Source organism: Convolutriloba macropyga, chromosome 13 (genome assembly GCF_964194025.1).
Source record: "Convolutriloba macropyga chromosome 13, txConMacr16.3, whole genome shotgun sequence".
NCBI classification, from domain to species: Eukaryota; Metazoa; Xenacoelomorpha; order Acoela; family Convolutidae; genus Convolutriloba; species Convolutriloba macropyga.
This window is the reverse complement of record NC_134480.1, coordinates 22,372,775-22,392,921: the sequence shown is the minus strand read 5'-3', so window position 1 is coordinate 22,392,921 and position 20,147 is coordinate 22,372,775. Positions and strand designations below refer to the sequence as shown.

At 35.5% G+C, this 20,147-nt stretch overlaps 1 protein-coding gene across 1 annotated transcript; it reads right to left on the bottom strand.

Annotated features, from left to right (window-relative positions):
• Window positions 1-5,690: 5,690 nt before the first annotated feature.
• LOC142352263 (coiled-coil domain-containing protein 57-like) lies at window positions 5,691-8,937 on the bottom strand. The gene has a single exon (XM_075404749.1). It carries the CDS (start codon window positions 8,710-8,712, stop codon window positions 5,782-5,784), a length of 2,931 nt encoding a protein of 976 aa, XP_075260864.1. The 5' UTR covers window positions 8,713-8,937; the 3' UTR covers window positions 5,691-5,781.
• Window positions 8,938-20,147: the final 11,210 nt, after the last annotated feature.

Below are 20,147 nucleotides of genomic sequence, written 5' to 3'. Positions count from 1 at the left end.
AACATTCGCTTATGAAAATAAAAATTTATCAAAAAGTGCTCCGACCAGAATAGGGATTCAAAAGTCCTTGACAAAATGCATTAGTCAAACAAAATAAAACAAGTTTAGTGTCAAAAACCGGTGAGAACTAAGGCGTCTATTCAATTTAATTAGAACAGAAGCAATAAAACAATTGTTCTATAATTTTCAAATTATTCTAAAGGTCAAGATCAGCTTAAAACCCAAAAAAACTTCATAATGCTATCCAAACAACATCACAAGCGTCTAAACGGTGAAATGGGAAAAAAAATAGGTTAAAGTGCCTAATATGATTGAAATGATCAAAACTATTGATGCAGATAAATTTATTCCTTAATGTGTCAGAACAATTTTCACCTTTCAATGTAAGGTTTGAAACACATAACCCTAATAGAAACTGACGCTTCTGAAACCATTTTTTTCGCGCTAAGCGCTAACGTTTGCACTAACTTTTCTCGTTCGCCAAGTATGACTCGTAATTATAGACAGCTACCATTCAGTTTGGAATATAATAGAAAGCTATCATTCAAAAAGGCTTGTAAGACAACAATACTTGCTTCAAGCTTCGTTTTAGAGCGATTAGACATCCGCATATATGATCCGACTTGGCCGTCAAGTTACTCGGTTCTTCTAACTCGCTTAGAATTATAACTGAATGCGAAAAATCGTAAGGTGGGTTATTCTTGCGACGTACAGTACTGTGGTTTTGTCACGAAAAATTGGCAGCACACAAATTAGCAATTTTAGGTGTTGCGCTCATGTATGCTATTTACGATAAGAAATTAAACTTCCTTAAGTTTCAACGTTCAGTTTGAGCAAGAGTTTAACTACTATGGTTATTTTTATTGGGTAATTATTTGCAAGTTAGCCCTTAATTTCAATAACGCAGGTAGCGCTGTTCAGGGCTCAATGCCGTGTAAATATCTAAAAAAAAGAAACACTTAAATTCTGATGAGTATAAGAAAACACATTCAAAATACGCAATCAGAATTGTATTTTAATGTAAATTTTACATGCAAAAATCATTTATGTTTTTAACAGTGAACGTACAATTTTGAACCAGCAAAATTTCTTGTTGATCAAAATTTTTTTAACAGATTAAACGCAAGGCGTGATCCCAGCTAACCAGGTGCTAATGAATTTGAAACCATGCCAAGAATGATTGGTTGATAAAAAGTCTGGTCTTGATTTGTATTTTGCAATTTGATAAGCAATCAATTTACTTTTAAAGTCTTTTTTCTGTTCTTTGTTTCTTATTGACTCTGGTAAGGCATTCCAATCCTTGACTGCTGTACGAATAAAGCCGTTTTGTAAATTTTGGCCTTTGAACTTACAGTTCCAGAAAAGAGTTTTTGTTCGGCATGATTGTACTACTGACCAAGTAGCAAGCGATTGACCCGTTTTTGGGGAGAAAGCAGGTAGCTGGCCCGATTTAATTTTCCTAAAGTATAATAATCTCTTGGTTTCCATAAAAAGTTTTATAGGTAAAATGTTATGTTCTAATCTCAGTTCTTTGGTTGACTCAAATTTCGACCAATAGAAAGAAGCTTTCATGGCCCAGTTGATTTGTTTTTCTATTGACACTAAAAGATTTTTTCCATTCGATTGAATGACTACGGCAGAGTAATGAAGGTGGCTCAAAACAAGAGCATTCAAGATTAGTTTTAAAGATGATCTTGGTAAAGAGTTGCACATTGTGTATAGGGTTGTTATTCCAAGGGCCATTTTTTTAACTAAATTTTGACTCCGCAGTGGAATGTCAATCTATTGTCTATATGAACGCCTAAGTGTTTGATTTCCTGTTTTACCTCAACGAGAGAGCCATAAATTTTTTGAAGTTCCTTTTAATTTTTTCTTGCGATTTTGCTAAAAACTATAAACTCAGTGTTTTAAAGTGTTTAAAATCAGTTGATGTTCTTTGAAATAACTGGTTAAATTCATAGAACATGTTGAGAGCTGGTTTTTGCCTTTTCAATAGAATCGCCAGATGTGAAAATAACTGTGTCATCTGCATATTGAATTAGCTCTGTTTTGTTGTCAACTTGTTCATGCATATCATTGATATAGAAATGAACAAAAGAGGTCCTAAAACAGTGTCCTGAGGAACACCTCTTGCAAACACTTAAATTGTCTGAAACAATATCATTTAATACCACTGACTGTACTCGATCCGATAGAAAACTACCAATTAATTTCAGTGCAGATGTGTCGAAGCCCAGATTATCAGGCTTGATGCTTAGTATTTCATGATTGATTGAGTCAAAGGCCTTAGAGAGATCAAGGAACGCTGCTGTTACCAAATTGTTTTTATCTCTTTCTTTTCTGATGAACTCTGTTTCGTACATCTTTGCATCGATTGTAGATATTTTTTTCTTGAAACCATATTGATGTTTACTGGACAGTCGATTAACATTCAAATAGTCGTTGATTTGATTTCTCATAAGGGTTTCAATTACTTTAGACAGACAGGGGATAATTGATATTGGTCTATAATTATTCGGTTCTTCAAGGTCACCTTTTTTGAAAGCGGTTTTATATGGGCTTTTTTAGGCATTTGGGAAAATAAGATTCCTTTATGCAGTTGTTCACAATGTAGCTTAGATGATGAGTAACAATAGGACTCGCATCTTTAGGAGCCCATGCGGGAATAAGAGATGGACCAAGAAGTTTATTTTTACCAAGTGACTTTATAGCATCAAAGCATTCTTTTTCGGTTACAAATCTAAAAGAAAATGTTTTCCAAGTATAGCGTTTTTGCTTTGGAAGAGTTTTCTCTGACCCTGAAAATTTACCTGGTATTGAAAACCTATAGTTCAGAAGATTGGATATTTTCTTAGGGTCTGTGACATAGTCGTTGAACACATTTTTCAAGCATGTTATGTTCGGCTGAGTTTTTTTCGAGTTTTTGATCTCGTTAATAAGCAACCATTTCTGCCTGTCGCTTTCAGCGGCTTCAATTAAATTCTGAAAAAAATTTTTGTAATCTTCACTACAGAAGTACTTGAATTTTCTTGACAAGAGAAAAAGTGTTTGAAATTCTCATCATTCAGGAAATTTTAACGATTAATCTTCAGCTATCTTGTGGTATTAGATATCCATTTTTCAGATAGAGAAAAATTGTTTTTTGGTCATTTCTGATAAAACACTTTTTATTGGAGCGTGTTTCTCAAGCGCTTGAACAAATGTATTAGTAAAGAGATCAAACATTACATCAATATCCGAAGTTTGATATAAATTATCCCAATTTGATGAATACAAAGATTGTCTGAACTGTTCTGCCTTATAATCCTTTTCATCAAAGATCGTTTTTTCGTGCTAAGCTGTTTGGTGATCTTTATGTATTTTAAAAAACCTAATGTAGCAAAATGGTCACTAAAATAGCATTGTCAAAGACTATAGTACTGTTCACCGTAAAATTGTCTGAAATCATATAATCAATAAGACTTCTGGTAAAAGTTTTTCTACTGATACGAGTTGGAACTTTTTTGTTCTGAACTTCTAAATTATACGGTGTTAAAATGGTCTCCAAACTTTGTTTTTCGACATCTCTAAAATAGTTGATATTATAGTCCCCCACCAAAGCAATTGTCTCGTTTCGTGAAACAACGTTATCAATGTTTATAGCAAGCTCATCAAGAAATTGCATGCTTTGTTGTTTGCTTGGGCAATACGTCAAGTTTAGTAGTAGGTTCTGTTTATGAGGTAGTTTAAAACTAATCCAAAGGCTTTCAAATTGTTTTGAAATACTGTTTAGATCGTTTCGTATTTTTGGTGATAAATGTTTCGGGGCCAAAATCATTACTCCTCCTCCTCTTCTAACTTTGTTTTCATTCATTATTTTCCGTTCGTATCTAAAGCAGCAGAAATTTTCTTTGTCAGGGTTGTACAACTGTTCTTGGTCTTTTTCAGTGAACCAAGTTTCTGTAAAGCAGTAAATACAATTTTGACCCATGTCATTAATCAGATTTTTTTAGTTGATGTTTTTTTCTTAACTAAACTCTGGCAATTCAAATGATAAATTTTGAGCTCATTTTTTGCTTTCTGTGCTCTCAAGACTGTTGAGAGGTAGTTTTCAATAGGGCCTGGGTTGATTTCAACATCCCCTGCTAGAAGCAGCGATATAGCACATATGTGAAGGCAGAGATAGTTTACTGAACATATGCAACTCAATTGTTATGAAAAGAATTTGGTGCAAGCTTTGCCTATACTTTGTACTATTCCTAACTGCCTTGAAGGTTTTAAATCTTCAATTATCAATATGTTCTGCTGCTATTGACGCGGGAAATCTTGAGGTCAATAGCAGAAGAACAAGAATGAAGCACCTGATCTGCTGTGAAATAAAACAAAAAACTATTAGATTAAACATATTCAACAAGACAATGCAGTTGGAACAACTCGGAACACACTTTCGTTAATAGTAAAGACTTATCACGATTTATTGGAAGGCGTTTACATTATTGTATGGTTAATAACCGTAGTGTGATTTGGGGCGGACATTGTTATTATAGTTTCGATAACTGTAATTACTGTTTCTATCGTAATTGAAAGCTGAGGTGCTTGTTTTTGTAGCATTGAACGGTTGATAACGATAGTTTTGTTTGAAGCGAACAACTGGTGCTTTGGCTCCAATAGTTTTGTTCCGGTAAAGTCCTTGAGGACAAATACAGCAATGATTTAAGTGGACATTGTCAAAATACAATTGATTGTAGCCCCCCTTATTGTCACGATGCTCATCAGATTGATTGATATTTGCTCCTTTAATGTTTGCATTGAGCGACAAAACCTTAACCGATGTGTTATCAGCATAATAGTCATTAAGCTTATTAATTTCGTTGCTCAGGTCGTTTTTTTCATTATTTTGAACTGCATCTTTCAGGGGAGGTATTTCACAAACTACACGCACACACATCCAGATCAAACTTTTCGATGCATTTATTCAAACTTTTCGATGCATTTATCAAACTTTTCGATGCTGGAGTTAAGGTGAGTTAAGCTGGAGTTTAACTCTCCAGACTTGCCTTGTAAAAGCCAGTCAGCGTAGACGCCACGCCCCCATTAAACTGAAAAGAAATTTCCTATTCGAAAGACTAACGCTTTGAAACTTGAATTGTTTTCCCCTTTCGTGCTAAAATCTCCCAGACCCAAGCTCGGGTACCTGAAGATTAGCGACCATTACACTAGTCTTTTCAATACTCGACTCATTATCTTTGACAGTAGACGTATGTTAACTCACCGTAACTCCAGCTTAAAATTTAGATAAACAATCAGATTAAGTTATGCTAACGCAAAAATCAAAGCAGTGGTGAACATTTTCATTGCCTATTTTTTCTATCAACCATCGGGAAAATACTAAATTTCATTGGGGTAACACAAAGTCGTAACAAAAATTGATGGCTTACCAATCGATCAAGTTGTTCACTTACCACTGATCGTGTCATCTTGCATTAAACCGTTTTCAGCTCAGCTGCTGAGAACTTTACCCATCTCTACTCATTAGAACCAATTGTCAGAAAAGCATCAAGTTAACAAAAGAACTTTATTTTCCGCTGATTAATAGCCATGTTGCTCGTGTGCTTCTCCAATTACACTTCAATGCTTATTAGTTTCTTAGTGCAATGCGGCATTTTGTGCTTGACTTATTTGTAATGGCATATCTGATTAATAAAAAGAAACGAAACGAAAATCTAAATTTGTACACAACAAAATATCGTTATTTACACAATATGGGACACTATTAAACAAATCTAATCAAAAGAAGAATGTCTATTTGTCTGATTTATTATTGTAGTTTCTCACAACTCTTCTTCTAGTCTCAGCAGGCGCTAACTTTCCTTGCGCTTTTAGTGACAAAGCTACCTGCTTTCTATCTTTCTCAGCCGCAATCGACTCTGATCTTCCTACAATTTCAAGGTCACCACTTTCCACAGCACATCCTTTTGATGGTTCCTTTGCTCTCTCAGAATCAATCGGGTTTCCAAACGAGCTCTGAGGATCTATAGGTTTGCCACTGAGAGCGGCTCCTTCCGATGAGTTGAGCGACATCATTGGCGTGAACGATTCCGGACCCTTGTCGACCATTCTCATTATGTTCTGCAACGTCGAGTCTTCACCTCCAATAGATGACATTACGTCAACAGGAGGCTGCTCAATTCCAGGTCTATCATCCATTAAAGGATTAAGGTCCCGTTTCTGGACAATTTCCTGGCTAAATGCTTCACTTGGATCAGCAGGACGACCGATTATTGGATTCCGATCAATAGGCGATGACGTTCTTGATGAAGATATTGGTGATCTGATTCGTTTCGGACGTTCATTCGATTTGTCTCGAATTGATACAACCTTTTTAGCTGAATTTTCCTCAGCTTCAGTGTTTTCAGCCAACTGCTTTCTAGCTAATTCGTACTGCAATCTCTGAATCTCATCAAGCCGCGATTTCTGTGCCGAGGTTTCTGCATGCGGTGAAATATGAGGATTTTGAGTTTCGAGAGCACCCGCTTTCAATTTGTTACATAGAGCTATCAATCGCTGACGCTCTTTTGCTAAATAATTAATCTGCTTTGCAGCAGTTTTCAACTTTGTGTTCAGCTCAACTATAAACTGAGCTTCTCGGCTACTCATTTGTTGATTGGGGTGAAAACTTTGCCCCGAAATTGGATTGGCTCGCAATCTTTGGGCATATTCGTCTCGTTCCCTTGTTACCAGCCACACTTTCTCTTCAGAAGCGGTTAGTTGCGCTCTTAAGTGTCTAATTTCACTTTCTGATTTACGTTTCAAAGACATCAAATCGTATTGCATTTCTGAATACTTCTCTGACTCAACGTTAGGAGTACCATTTTCAGGCTGACTTTCAACTGCTCGTTTCAATTTATGCAACTCCAGCTCAAAATCTTTATTTCTTGATTGTATTTCGTTTAACTTGTCAGATTTAACAACAATTTCATTCTGCAAATTTGAAATAATTTCACCTAAACGTTTAACCTCTTGTTTGTGTTTCAAATCCGACTCTCTGCTAAAATTCTCCATTTCATCTTTCATTTTCTTAATTACTTCACGGAGATTTGCATTTTGATCTGCCATTCTTTCGAACTCGACCGATCTCAACCCTTCGCTATCAATCTGAGAGTCTTTAATCGGAATGTCAAAATCAACCGATAAATTGTGCCTTTGCAATGTTAGAACACTACAATCTCGCTCTTTTTTCAACAGCGCTACTAAATGAGTTTTGGCGTTGAGAGACCGTTTGAGCTCTGATAGTTCGACTGACAATTTTGAGCGATGTTCAGTCAACGTCTTTACTAGTGTCTCAGATTTTTCGTAACTTGCGGCTTCGATAGCCTCGCATTTCCTATTCCAATCGATATCTTTTTGCTCCATTTCCTGCTGTACAGCTCTGATGTTTTCAAGATTAATCGCGATCTCTCCTCTGTAGCGCTCTAAATCTTCGTTTTTGACGTTAAGGTCATACTTCATTCGATCTAGTTTTTCTTTGCAATGCTTGCCTTCCTCCGCTAACATTTTTGACAGCCTGTCTTTTTCTATCGTGCACAATTCCAGTTCCTGTTGTAATTTTCGCTTTTCATCGAACAGCTTTTCGTAAGACGATTCCTTTTGCATTATGTCAAACTCACTCCGACTTCGTAATCTTGAAAGCTCTTCGTCTTTCGCTTGCAATTCCGATGCATGTGATCGATTTTGATCTTGTAATTGTTGTTTAAGACTGCTCACTTCATTTTTGAGCTCTGAGCATTTCTTTTCGAATTCTGTCAACGAAGTCTTCAAATCCAAATTCTTTTGCTCATAATCTCGAATATGCTTGGAGTACAAATCGGCTTTCTCAGAAATATCATATTTTGTCTGTTTCTCTAATGCTTGATGCACTTTTTCCATATCCCTAAATTTAATTTCTAAAGAGTTTTTGCTTGTTCTGAGTTCATTAAATGCTGCATCTTTAACGTCGAGTTCTTTTTGTAGGCTATTAGCCGCCGCAGTCAAAGTTTGCATGTCTTTGAGTAACATATCTTTTTCCAATTCAAGTGTGAATATTTTCTGCTCCTGTGAATTTCTTTCCTCGTCATAGGTTGTTTTCAACTCATAGTACTTGGCTTCGTGTTCCGTTATGTAATGTTCCCGTTCTGAGTTGAATTTCTCTTCGCACAATGCAAGCTCTTTAAGCAATGAGGTTTTAGATTTCTGCAAGTTGTCAATTTCTTCAGTGTAATAGTTCTCAATTTCCTTTTTGGTCCTGTCGTGCTCTTTTGTTTGACGATCAAGTGAATCTTTGAAAAAGTTTCTAATGTCTTCGATTGCTTCTCTCTCTTGATCCAATTGACATCGGAGTTTTTCATTCGTTGCAGAAACATCCCGATAATCTGCAGCCAAGTTATCGTTTTCTTTTCTGACTTTTTCTAATTCATTTTTAAGAGTAGTGCAGTTGTTTTCTTTCTCCTGTAGTAAGGCAAAATTATGCTTAAAATCCGTTTTTAGTTCTAAAAACTTCGTCTGTTCTTCTTCTAAGGACTTCTTCGTCTGCTCAAGTTCGCCCTCAAGCTTTTCGATGCTCAATTCCAGAAGTTCGCGCCATTCCTTCTCTTTAGCCGAAGTCGCATCTTTCAGCGACTGGAGCACAGACATGTGATGCGCAACCAAAGATTTTCTGGAACAGATTTTTTTAATCAAACAATTAATCAAAAGCATCTCATAAGCCAGAAAAACAATTCATTGAAAAATTTTTCCTCCCTTATTCTAAAAAAACTTTATTCTCTTAATTTAATTACAATGTCAATTGGACTCTCATGTACAGATGTGGAAATTGCAATCTCTCATCGAAGATTAGCAAAAGACTTGTAAAAACAAAAGTGTTTCAATCTCACGCATTCAATTTATTGACAGGTCACTAGTATCCACGGTGCAGGTAATTGGACTATTTTAATGAAAATCGAATAGCTGTAATTTCAGTTGGCAAATCAACTGGCAGTGGATTAAATATTAGTTAAGGATCTATCCTGTACCCCCAGTATTTTTAATGCCTGACATGATAAATTTTGTTATAGAGCAAGTTGAATAGCATGTGTAACAGAATAGCACGTGCGACTGGGGGCATAAAAATGTACGCCTCCTAAGTTTTTTTTTTGGGGGGGGGGGATTCGTTGTCCCCCTATTATGCGGATCGAGAATACTAACGACGACAACAGTCAGCCTCAGCAAGTAAGCCGAGGGTAAATGTTTGAGGTACGCGAATGACATTGTTCGTCCTGTATAGGTTGGTGCTAGGAAAATTGGCCGACAGGGCGCTTAGCCGACAAGGAAAAAATGGAAATTTACCCGACAATTTATCATAATTGGTCATAAAAGTCTCATTGGTCCATAAATCAGTAGTTCGGTTGTGATAGATTCATATCAAGTCCCACGGGCCGCTGAGGCATGGCGATGGCCCGCGAGGCATGGCCAGATGCGGTTAAATACCTTTGTTATACTAGTTGATGAAAAAACTGCGGTATATTTATCCGCTTACGAAATAGTGTTTTAAATTGACCAATCACGGCTTCAGAATAAGTTTTATTGCTCATTTTACTTAAATTGTCGGCTACATTTCTCATTTTTTGGTTGTCGGCTAAACGCCCTGTCGGCCAATACGGCGGCCACCGTATAGGTGATTCACAAAAATCATTAGATGCTGCACGCTCTCAGCAACCAAATCTGCAGGTGACTAATATAGAAGAAACTGATCAAATTAATTGATTTCTAAAGCAAACGTTTTCAAACTTTACGGTCATCGTCAGGTTAAAACTGTTTCACAAAATCTTAAAGGATGAAATGAAAATTTATTTACATTTGTCTGAGACCAATTTAAAAAATTCTAGAAATATTTCATATTCACGATATTTTGCCTATTTACAACTCAAGTTTACACCGGTTATTAATTCCTTTAGAAATTTTCCTCTTCCGGGTAATTCAGAATTTTGCCCTAACCCTAAACATCCCTCTTGTCTGGTTTTATGCAGATTTCCTTTCGTCATGCACAAAAAAATTCTAGCTCTACAATTCATTCAAAACCGATTTGAAATAAAACTTGAACCTATTTCCACTATTTAATGGGTTGCAGTGTAATCAATCACAAGATTGGTACCACTGCGCTGCATATCCATTGAAAAAACACGCACATCAATTTTTTTTATCCTATAAACATAGTATTGAAAGATTGTTACCTCACTCGAAACACGCACGCCAGATGTTTCACTTTACTATCTAAATAATTATAAAATATGAGTCCATGCCACTGATAATTCTAATTCCACTCCAAGTTAAAATAATCTAAATTCTTAAGTTTATATAGGCCTTCCTATTCCAGCAAAACCTCTTGCTGTTTACTTTTCCGAATGCCTTAAACGTTGGGCGTCCTGGCTAGGTCAATGTTCATTATTGTTGAACAGACCTTCCATAGCTGCAGATTGACCCATTGACGTTAACTCGGTGAATGGGCAAGTCATCGGGCTTTTCAACTTATCAATCAGTTCCAATCGTCAGCCATGAAATCATGAGCGTTCTGTTCTGCAATTGAATTGCGTTCGGTAACAAATTGAATTTGATTCTAAAATTCTATAGAATAGTCTAGAAATAGGGTCCATGAATCTTATCCCTTCTGAAATATTAGCAGAATATACTTTAATTGGAATCTCCTCGGTACAGAAAAGTTTTTTACCAGACGAAACAAAAATTTAGCACACCTATTTATTCGATCTGTTGCTTTCACTGTTTCGTTTAATGTAAATTTCTCTGCTTTGTCTCAAAAACATTGATATCATCGAATTTTTCGGTTTGTTTCTCATCTGAACAATTGGGTCTCTTTTTCCGTCCATTTTTCTCGACAGTTACGTGTTCCCTCCAGCGTTGACTAGTTTCGATTTTGTGGCGTCTGAAGTAGTATATAGGTGAGCTACCTTCACCGGGGGGGGGGGGGGGGGTTAGGTCCCCCATGTATTAAGATAGGGTATAGAGTATTTTCCAGGAGATAGGGGCCTCTCACAAGTATTCATATAGGGTATAGATTGCAAGTATTAAGATTATCTATTAGCCGGCGACATGTATTAAGATTAATTATAGCCGCCGACATGTATTAAGATTAATTATAGCCGCCGACATGTTTTAAAATTAGTTATAGCCGCGGACATGCATTAAGATTAGCTATAGGCGCGGCATGTTTGAAGATTAGTTATAGGTGCCGCCATGAATTAAGATAGGGAAGAGGTTTTGTGCATGTATTTGTGCATGCACATATGCTAGTAGTATAGTCGGTGCAAATTTGGGGGGTAGGTTCGGAGACGCTCCTGATTGGCTGAAATTTTGAGGCGAAAATATCAATTTCTGTGTAGTTATTAAGTGTATACTTGAGAACAATATAATTGGCGTGGGTAATTAATTGCTGTAATTATCTGAGGGGTAATTATGTGACATGTTGAATTTTTGTTTAAAAATTTTAGGTCATATTAAATTGTGAAATTAATTGGCGTGGGTTTTCAATTACCCTAATTATCTGAGGGTAATTATGTGACATATTGAATTTTGGTTGTTAAGCTTTCGGACAATTGCAAAGATTATTCCCCTAATTGTTTGAACCAATTGTATATCAGTTGTCTTTTGCGCTCTCATTAAATGGAAAAAGCTCAATGATAGAAAAAAAACATGAAATAAAATAGTATATATTTACAGACACAGCATAAATGCAATTGTGAATATTAAAGAACTGTGATATAGCAAATTTTTTTAGTTATATGTTGAGTGGTGCTGTATGAATACCGTCAGACAGAACAATGCGCTTAGGGTAGAAATAGGACTTTCCCTTCTTTGTCTGCTCATACGTAGCAACACAATGGTTTATTGTTCTGAACCCTCTATTTGTTGAAGTAAGATTGATAATTTCATCCATCACACGTCGATATTTCTCCATTGGTCCATCTCCGTTCTCTTTTAGGGTTATTTTGTTGAGATCTTTACTACTGAACTTGTATTTGTCAGACTGTGCATCGTAGCAACAATAAGTTTTGCTACAAAGACAAATCATTTCTGTACATCTGATTTCTTCCTTGAAGAGCCCTGGTTCCCGTTTATCATGCTTCTTATGCTTAGAACAACACGTTCTAGGGAACAAATTTTGAATAGCATCTGTTTGGAAAGAGTCATTACAGTCCTGCTGTCTCAATGCCTCCCATTTTTGTTTTTAGCAGGTCAAATACAATCATACAAATTCTCATGAGCTAGGGCTAAATAGAAAGATTCTGTAACTCCATCTCTAACTCCTCAAATTTATCCACATCGCAAAACCTGTCAAAGAAGTTATAATAGAGCTCCAACATTCGTAATTTAGCGTTCTGAAGTTTGAAGAATCCAACTATTATAGGTTCGCGGTGTTCAATTTTTGATTTTGCTAGTTCAACTTCGTAAAGCTCTTTTGAGACATTGTTCAAACGCTTAAACATTTTCCCATTGATTGCTTTGTGCGTTTTTTCAACGTTCAAATTTTTGGTCTCTGTATGTTTGCTTCTGTCCATAATCTGATAACCGTAAGAGCTATTACCCAATAATTTCATAGTCTCAGCAACAACGCTGGAATCAGGATTTTCATCTCCACCTCTTCTAGCGTCTACCACTGACTGTACAAAGGTGTTGAAACATTTTCTCGGCGTGTACTGTACAAATCTATAGTATCTTGTACATTTTAGACCGAGACTGATGTAGAAATTTAGTAGGGGAGTAAATATTCTTCCATTTCCAGATTGAAACTTGAAATTAGCATTCGCTGAGGTTGCTTCGGTAAGTTGTTTTTAACAGCGTAATCTCTCATATAATCCACAATATCAGCTCTACTAACCTTGAAACTTTTAAAAATAGGCGGGAAATTTAAAAACTTGTACTTCAAGCCTGCGGGAAATTCCAAATCACATTTTACGTATCCAATCATCCCTCCATCTCTTATATTGGCTAGTAAAGACTCTTGCTTCAAAGGAAGTTTGAAAGGGAAGTTCTTTCTTACGTGATTCCTAACATTTTCTTCTTCTTTAACACTTTCCTACCATTTACACTCCCAGATTTCAACAATCTTATATCCTTTAATTTTAATTAATCTCTTCTCAATTCATTATGTTCTCTTTTTCTAATCCCTCTCTGTGTTTCGTCTTCCGAGAGACTTGCTTTAGCTTCCTGACAAGGACAGAAATGAAATTAACAACCCATGGCTTCAAACATCGTATTACAATGTGCGCAAAATCCATCTACGCTAAAACAGTCAATCTTCTTCTTTTCTCCGGTTGTGTAGTAACTCTAAATTTTACATTCGGGACGTTGTGATTAAAGATATGACATAACCATGTTCTCAAATGTTCGAGATCTGTTTGTTCGAGCCCTGAATGTTTGAGAATCTGTGACAAGCTCCAATCGAGTGTAAATTCCAGTGGGCATTTCTTGGCACATTGAAAAGGGATAGAGTTGGCCAGCGTCAATACCTACAATAGACTTGCAAAGATTTTCAGAGTTTCATATGAAGGTCTGATCAACGACTGCTTTTCTGGTAAAAACAATAGTTGGACCACCAGTCATATCCTCACGTATTTTGTCATGTAAATCCTTGTCAGCTTCAACAAATGGAAAAAATTTGTGGTTTGTTGACTTGTGAAGACAGATATTAGCCAAGTTCAGAAGTGTGCATCCGAGTTTTAACATATCGATACCCTTGTTGTGATAAAACTCCATCATTTTTGCATTGCCTCCAGTGTGGGAACAACATCTTTGTTGTTGTGCCACTTGACAAAATCTCTGAATGTAACCATTTGTTCTTGTTCCCAGACCACTTTCAAGTAATTGTAATTGTCAATTACAGATGGAGGAACATTTTTCAACCTCAATTTTTTTAATGACTCTTGTTGAGAAAATCCACTGTTAAGTAATTTGGTGAAAACAGTAAATTCCTTCTCCAGTGGATTATAATTTCTCAGTTTGCTAAAGAAACAGTCGTAAGGAGGGAGAAAAGTTGCATCGAGCTTTTCGGGAGAGTCAAACCACTCATAGGGGAAGAATCCTTTAGTCTCACTTGTCTTGTATACTTTAAGGAAAGAATCGAATGAGGTAGCTCCACCGAGAAAGTTGAGGATATCGACAAATTGTACATCACCAAATTTAAGAGAAACAAAGTGATTTGCATTTTTAATAAAAGTAGGTTGAATGTCGCGCTCATGAATAAGATAGGGCAGGAGATAGGACTTCAGGAGATTTAAATCATACTTTCCACTATTGAATCCGAACACAGGTAAAGTATTCACATAACGCTCAAAGTGTTGCGGTAAGTCCAAAAGCTGGTTTTTATGCATTTGGAGAAATTGCGTAGACATATCAGCTTCATCATCTTCTTCGACACGTTCATCTTGACACTCAAATGCTGAAGCGTTTTTATCCTTTCTTTTATTTAAACTTTCCCAAATTGCGCTAACTTGTGCTCTGATTATTGCTTCAATAGAGGAAAAGTTTGTCCGCATTTCAGTTTTACTTTTGATTGCTAAGTCTTCTATAGCTTCAACAAAAGATATAATGAGAGCTTTCGGATCTTTATCGCATACGAAGACAGGTTCATCAATTAAATTGGAGGAAATAGAGACAGAGATAGGTTCATGCTTTCCAATCCCAGTGGTTGTGTTTGTATCTTTTAATTGCTCGGACGGTACACAAATCGAATCAAAAATCAAAAATAGCCAACTTTTTGAACAATTTTTGATCATCGTTGTAAGAAATTCCAAATCCGTCAGGTTTATCAAATAGGGTCTCGCGAAATGTATACAAACTCTATGGGTAAACATGCTGTACTCTATATTTACACGTTTTAACATGGCGGTTGAAATTTCCCGCTTTCTGAATGAACTTATCGCAACTGGGACAACGGAATCTTTTAAAGAATGTGTTAATATCATCCACATAGCAAATGTGGTTGTTGTAACGTAAGAAATTAATAGTTTTCTCATACATTTCAACACTTCTCCTCGCAAGTTCAGCAACAAAATCTCCAGCTACAATGTCAATATCGTAAATAAATATGTTGTGCTTTATCGCATTTTCAACAAATACAAGGTGATCGATCGACACCCCTCTGAAATTGATTGCGTCATGTCCAGATTCATAGAAGAATGCACTAAACAAATATATTGCGTTAGTCTCAAGCTCCGATGATCCATATAAGTGAACAGCTATAGCTCGGAATAAGTAAAGATAATCTTTGTAGGTCTCGCCGTAGCCATTCGATATAACACAATTCACATCTGATCGTCTAAGTAATTGTTCTGGAAGAACAGCTTCGATACATCCTATTGAAATGCTTTTGAGGAGAACGCAGAATATTGTTACTTTTATAGTCAGAGCTAATCGCCATTTTGTTTTCTCCCGCTCCTGAGCACACGTCTCCACTAAATCCATCTTTTCAATCCTGTCCTGAAGAGAGACTAAATCTCCTTTGGAACAGAGTAGATGCGATTTCTCGAAGCAGGTGTTGTTCACATGAGCGTAGAAGTATCGATACTTGTCCGTATCCACATTTCGTAATATAAATCCTAGAGCCAATTTGAATTTGGCAGCACAGTTGAAATTTTCAAATACTTCTTTCAACTTTTTATTAATTTCATGAGGATCGAGCTTGGACAGCTTGAAGTTGAACACTTGATGTCTCCCATTTTCCATCTCAGTATCGTCAAAACAAGTGCTGACAAGCACTAAGTTCTTGTTGCAGCTGCTCGTTGTCTTTTTCCAGTTCTTCTGATTCTAGAACTTCTTTAAGCTTTTCACTCGATTTTGTTCCAACTTTTGTTGAAGTTCCATGCTTTCTTCTCCTGTGTTGTTGACGAGAATAGAAACTCGAAAACTCCTTCAAGCATACAGTACACACAGCACTTAGCTTTGTATCCTTAGGAGCGTGATGCTTAGCAATGTGGTAATTCATGTCTTCTTTCTTCTTTGTACTGAAATACGGACATTTGGGACAAAATAAAGTCCCATTATCACAACAATGCTTGTGTCCTGCCATATTAATTTTCAGCACCATTTTGTTGCATTTAATGCATTTCACTGGGAGATTTCTATCGAGAGAAGGCATTGTTTTGGTACAAGATGAAACAAATTCGGGTATTGTGACGAGCAACTAATTGTGAAAATAACAAAGTGAGAATGAATGAAAAATTTTTTGTACAATTAGGGAACTCAGCTATGACGCATCACTCAATATATGGAAATTTATCATTTCCATTTTAGGAAGCTTGTTGTCATAACCGAACGTTCTAGAACATAATGAATAAAGCAATAAGATTCTTCCAATTTCAAACACCTAAATATTTATGAACATTCACTTTAAATGTGTGATTTCAATTCTTGGCGTAAACTCAAATATATCAAATCATTCTTATATATCTTGTTAATCATTTCTGTTACCTTTTGTATAAGTTTTTATATTTCATCCAGCCATAATCCAAAAACAGACTCATAACAAATTCAAACAAATTGTTCCAATCTTTACAAGCTCTGCGATTCAAAATTGTGTCTATCCGCAATCGGCAGAACTTGGTGCTTGCAAAAAAATTCAGTTGTAATGAAAATTGAAATTAGCTGATAAATGTGCTTTTACAACAATGTGAAAGATTTCGAAAACAAATATTCATCCGTACTTCAGGAACAAATATTTACTGTACAACTTAACGTTATTGTCTTGGAACCACTCAACCAATCAAAATCCCGCATTAAAGAAACTATTCTGAAGATTAACTATTCTATTTTGTGTAATTGTTTCTTAATTTTAACTTTCTTTTACGTAAACAGAGTATTAAGTGAAATTTTGCTCATTTGCGAAAAATGTTAATCAAAAATCATGTACAGTTGTTGGAAAAGATATATAAGAGGAAAGAAGGAATTGCCGATGCTTACAAAGTTGACGAGGTTGATGTTGATTCCTACTTTTTCTACAATTTCTTGAACATTTGCGTTCAGAATAACAGAATAATCCGATTTAGTAAAGGATTTGAATAAGCAACATTTTCCATTAAAAAATTCAAAAATTATGATTATATAAAGAGACAATTATTTGATTTATCGTCAGCGCTACACATTAACAAGTACAAAATTTTATTTATTTTGAATTCTGATCCCGAAATTTTAGAACAGTACAGAAGTCTAGCACAAGCGAACTGTATTCCAATTCCTGACCCCATAGCAATCACTTCATCTATACAAACCGCGTTGTTTTTCCATTATTATACAGATTACAATTCTGAAGGGGTGAAAATTCTATTTGGATTTCGGCTCCCAATTATATATATACAAAAGTTCTGTTCCAAATGTGGACCACTTTCCGAGATTAATTTAAAATTTAACGAAGTAGAACAAATTTATCAGAGCTTGACCTTTTTGGTAAATTATGTCGATTCGTTCCCACTCAGCTATCCTTATTTAGTAAACAAGTAGTCATATCGTGTGTTACATGTATTATTCAAAAACCTTATTTGGTTTCTATTCACCAATTGATGTTCCTGTTTCGTATACGAGCAGCAGTTTATAACAAATTCTTCCATATTTGGTTACATTAAAAACTGTCCATTTCCTGTTTTGGTTACTAACGTCACTTTCTCTACAAAATTTTTCCTTCTTTGTTTACTTTGCTCTTATTGGACGGAATTCACAATAAATAGGAGCGACATAGTTAGACATTATCACTCTCTTTCGTTTCCTCAAAATTTATTTCACCTCTGTTCCTCATCGTCCCGCTAACTATTCATCAAAACTTTATCCTACATTCACATTCTTCTTATCTACAGAGCTTACTTCAGTTTTTATGTTTACTTGTTTCTAACTTAGATAACCTTTTTGTCCTACTATAAAGTGAAAATTGTTGTTTTATAACTTACTCTCTACTTGACAGCTTTTAGCACGTTCATTTACAAACTTCTTTCGTTTCTGAAAACTCGACTTCTATCAATTCATCTGAACAAAATGGATTTTACTGTGCAAAACAATAGTCTTCTGTACTCATTTTCCTTCACTGAGGAGACTGCTCGGATAAGTATTAAAGACTTATCAAACGGATTATAGGAGTCTGTAATCACTTTACCCATCACTGTGTGGCATATTATTGAACACCAGCGACAACAGTTCGACACCTATCATCAGGGTCAGGTTCCACTTACGGAGAATCAGCTTTGAACTCAAGCGATGGGACACGAAGTTTCTGTGATTATGGGCACCACTATCCTCACGTTGCTGGGACAGAATTTCCAACGAACTACGTTGCTGGCAACATTCAATATACTTTCCCTTTGGAAGAAGGGCAAATTCCCAACTCTTGGTTCTCTAGCCCGGATGCAAATCATGTTTTGAGTTCAGTGGAGAAGTCAGGGAATTTGCTTCAAACTGTGTCAAGCTTTGATGGGAGCGAGCTAAGTGTTGATACTAGCACTTGGTCAGCGAATGATCAGCAGAACTTCGATCTGGCAGAGTACTATGGTTCTACTGATATGTCGACTACTCCACCAATGACAAAACCTTCCATAGAGGATGGAACAGCTCACAATCCAGTTTTTCTGACTGATGAAAATTCAACAACTTCAATCAGCGTTCAACCAACTGATCCTCCAGTAACATTTGAACGTTTATAGACCTTTTGGGAATGAGATTCAAAACTTGCCAGAGAATGTTGTGAGAACTCTATTTGAATAGATTCGAGTTGGTACAATTTTCCAGCTTCATTTGTAATCGATCTTAACGGTAAAGTTGTGTGTTGATTTATACATTTTCCTGGTGATGTATTTAAACATTCTGTATAATATAATCTTTCTTATCTGAGCTTTCTTTTCTAAACCAGCTCATAAGGATATCATCAAATAAAATTTTGATTTTTAAAACTTTGTTACCAACCTTGATATTTAACGGAAAGAGCGTTATCAAAACTCGACATGTAACAAAAATACTTGATCAAAAATTTGATATTTAAGAAAAAAACTGAGCAGAAATTTGATTTCTAAGAAAAAACCTGTATGAAAACTCGATTTTTATGTTGTTATAGTAAATGAAAACTTTTCATTTTAAAAATTACAAGATTTCTTCATTTTCTGCGTTAAGTTATACCGTAAGCTGGTGAAAATCAGGAAAAAATTTGCGCTTTTTTTATCCAATTGGAATCGGTTTTTTGATATTTAAGCAAAAAAATTGTATGAAAACTCGACATTTAACAAAAATTTTGTTGAGAAAACTCGACCTTTATTAAAATAAACTGTTCCAAAACCCAACATTCAACAAAAATTTTTGTGAGAAAACTCGACTTTTATTAAAATTAGCTGTTCCAAAACACAACATTTAACAAAAATTTTCGTGAGAAAACTCGACTTTTAAAAGAATAATTTGTTACAAAACTCGACATTTAACAGATTAGAGGTATCAATTTAAACATTTAAGATTTTTAAAACAAAATATAAAACTGATACTATGTAAATAATTGTCATGCAATTACAAATTTATTACTTACTAAATTCAAGATATAACAGAGAGTTATCAATTATGCCATGACCATCTAACAAACAGTTAACAATTTTTATCAATTCACTCTCATATTTTGAGTTTGTAATAGATTGAATTCTGTCAAGAAACGAAGATCACATCGTTTGTGTGCTTACAATTCTTTCTTCAGCTCTCAGTAGATGTCTCTTGAACTTCTTTCTACTCAATCTTTTTTTTTGACACACTAGGAAACTTCTCAACAAATTTTTTTTCATAATTGTGTTGTACTGCTCTGTCTAACTGAGAACAGACAGGTCCCAATTCTTCCAAATTATTGCCAAAAAATTGATGTTTATATAAGGTATATAAACAATCGACTGTCTGATATAAATAGGAAAGATCTTCTAGTTTTTAAAGCAAGTCTTCGGTGGAGGAAGAAATGAGAACAATGTGATATCGACATGTTTTCAGGGGACAGAAAGCGTTGTGTGAAGAAACAACATATTCATTTGTAAGTATATATGATCTATAATCTTTGACAGATACAGATATAAGATTTTAACAAAATTTTTTGTAAAAGTGTGGTAAAACCTGACACATAACTGCTGCCATTCTGTAAAATT

Excerpts from the sequence above, each read along its gene's own strand:
- LOC142352263 (XM_075404749.1), bottom strand. The coding sequence starts at position 8,712 with ATGCTTTTGATTAATTGTTTGATTAAAAAAATCTGTTCCAGAAAATCT.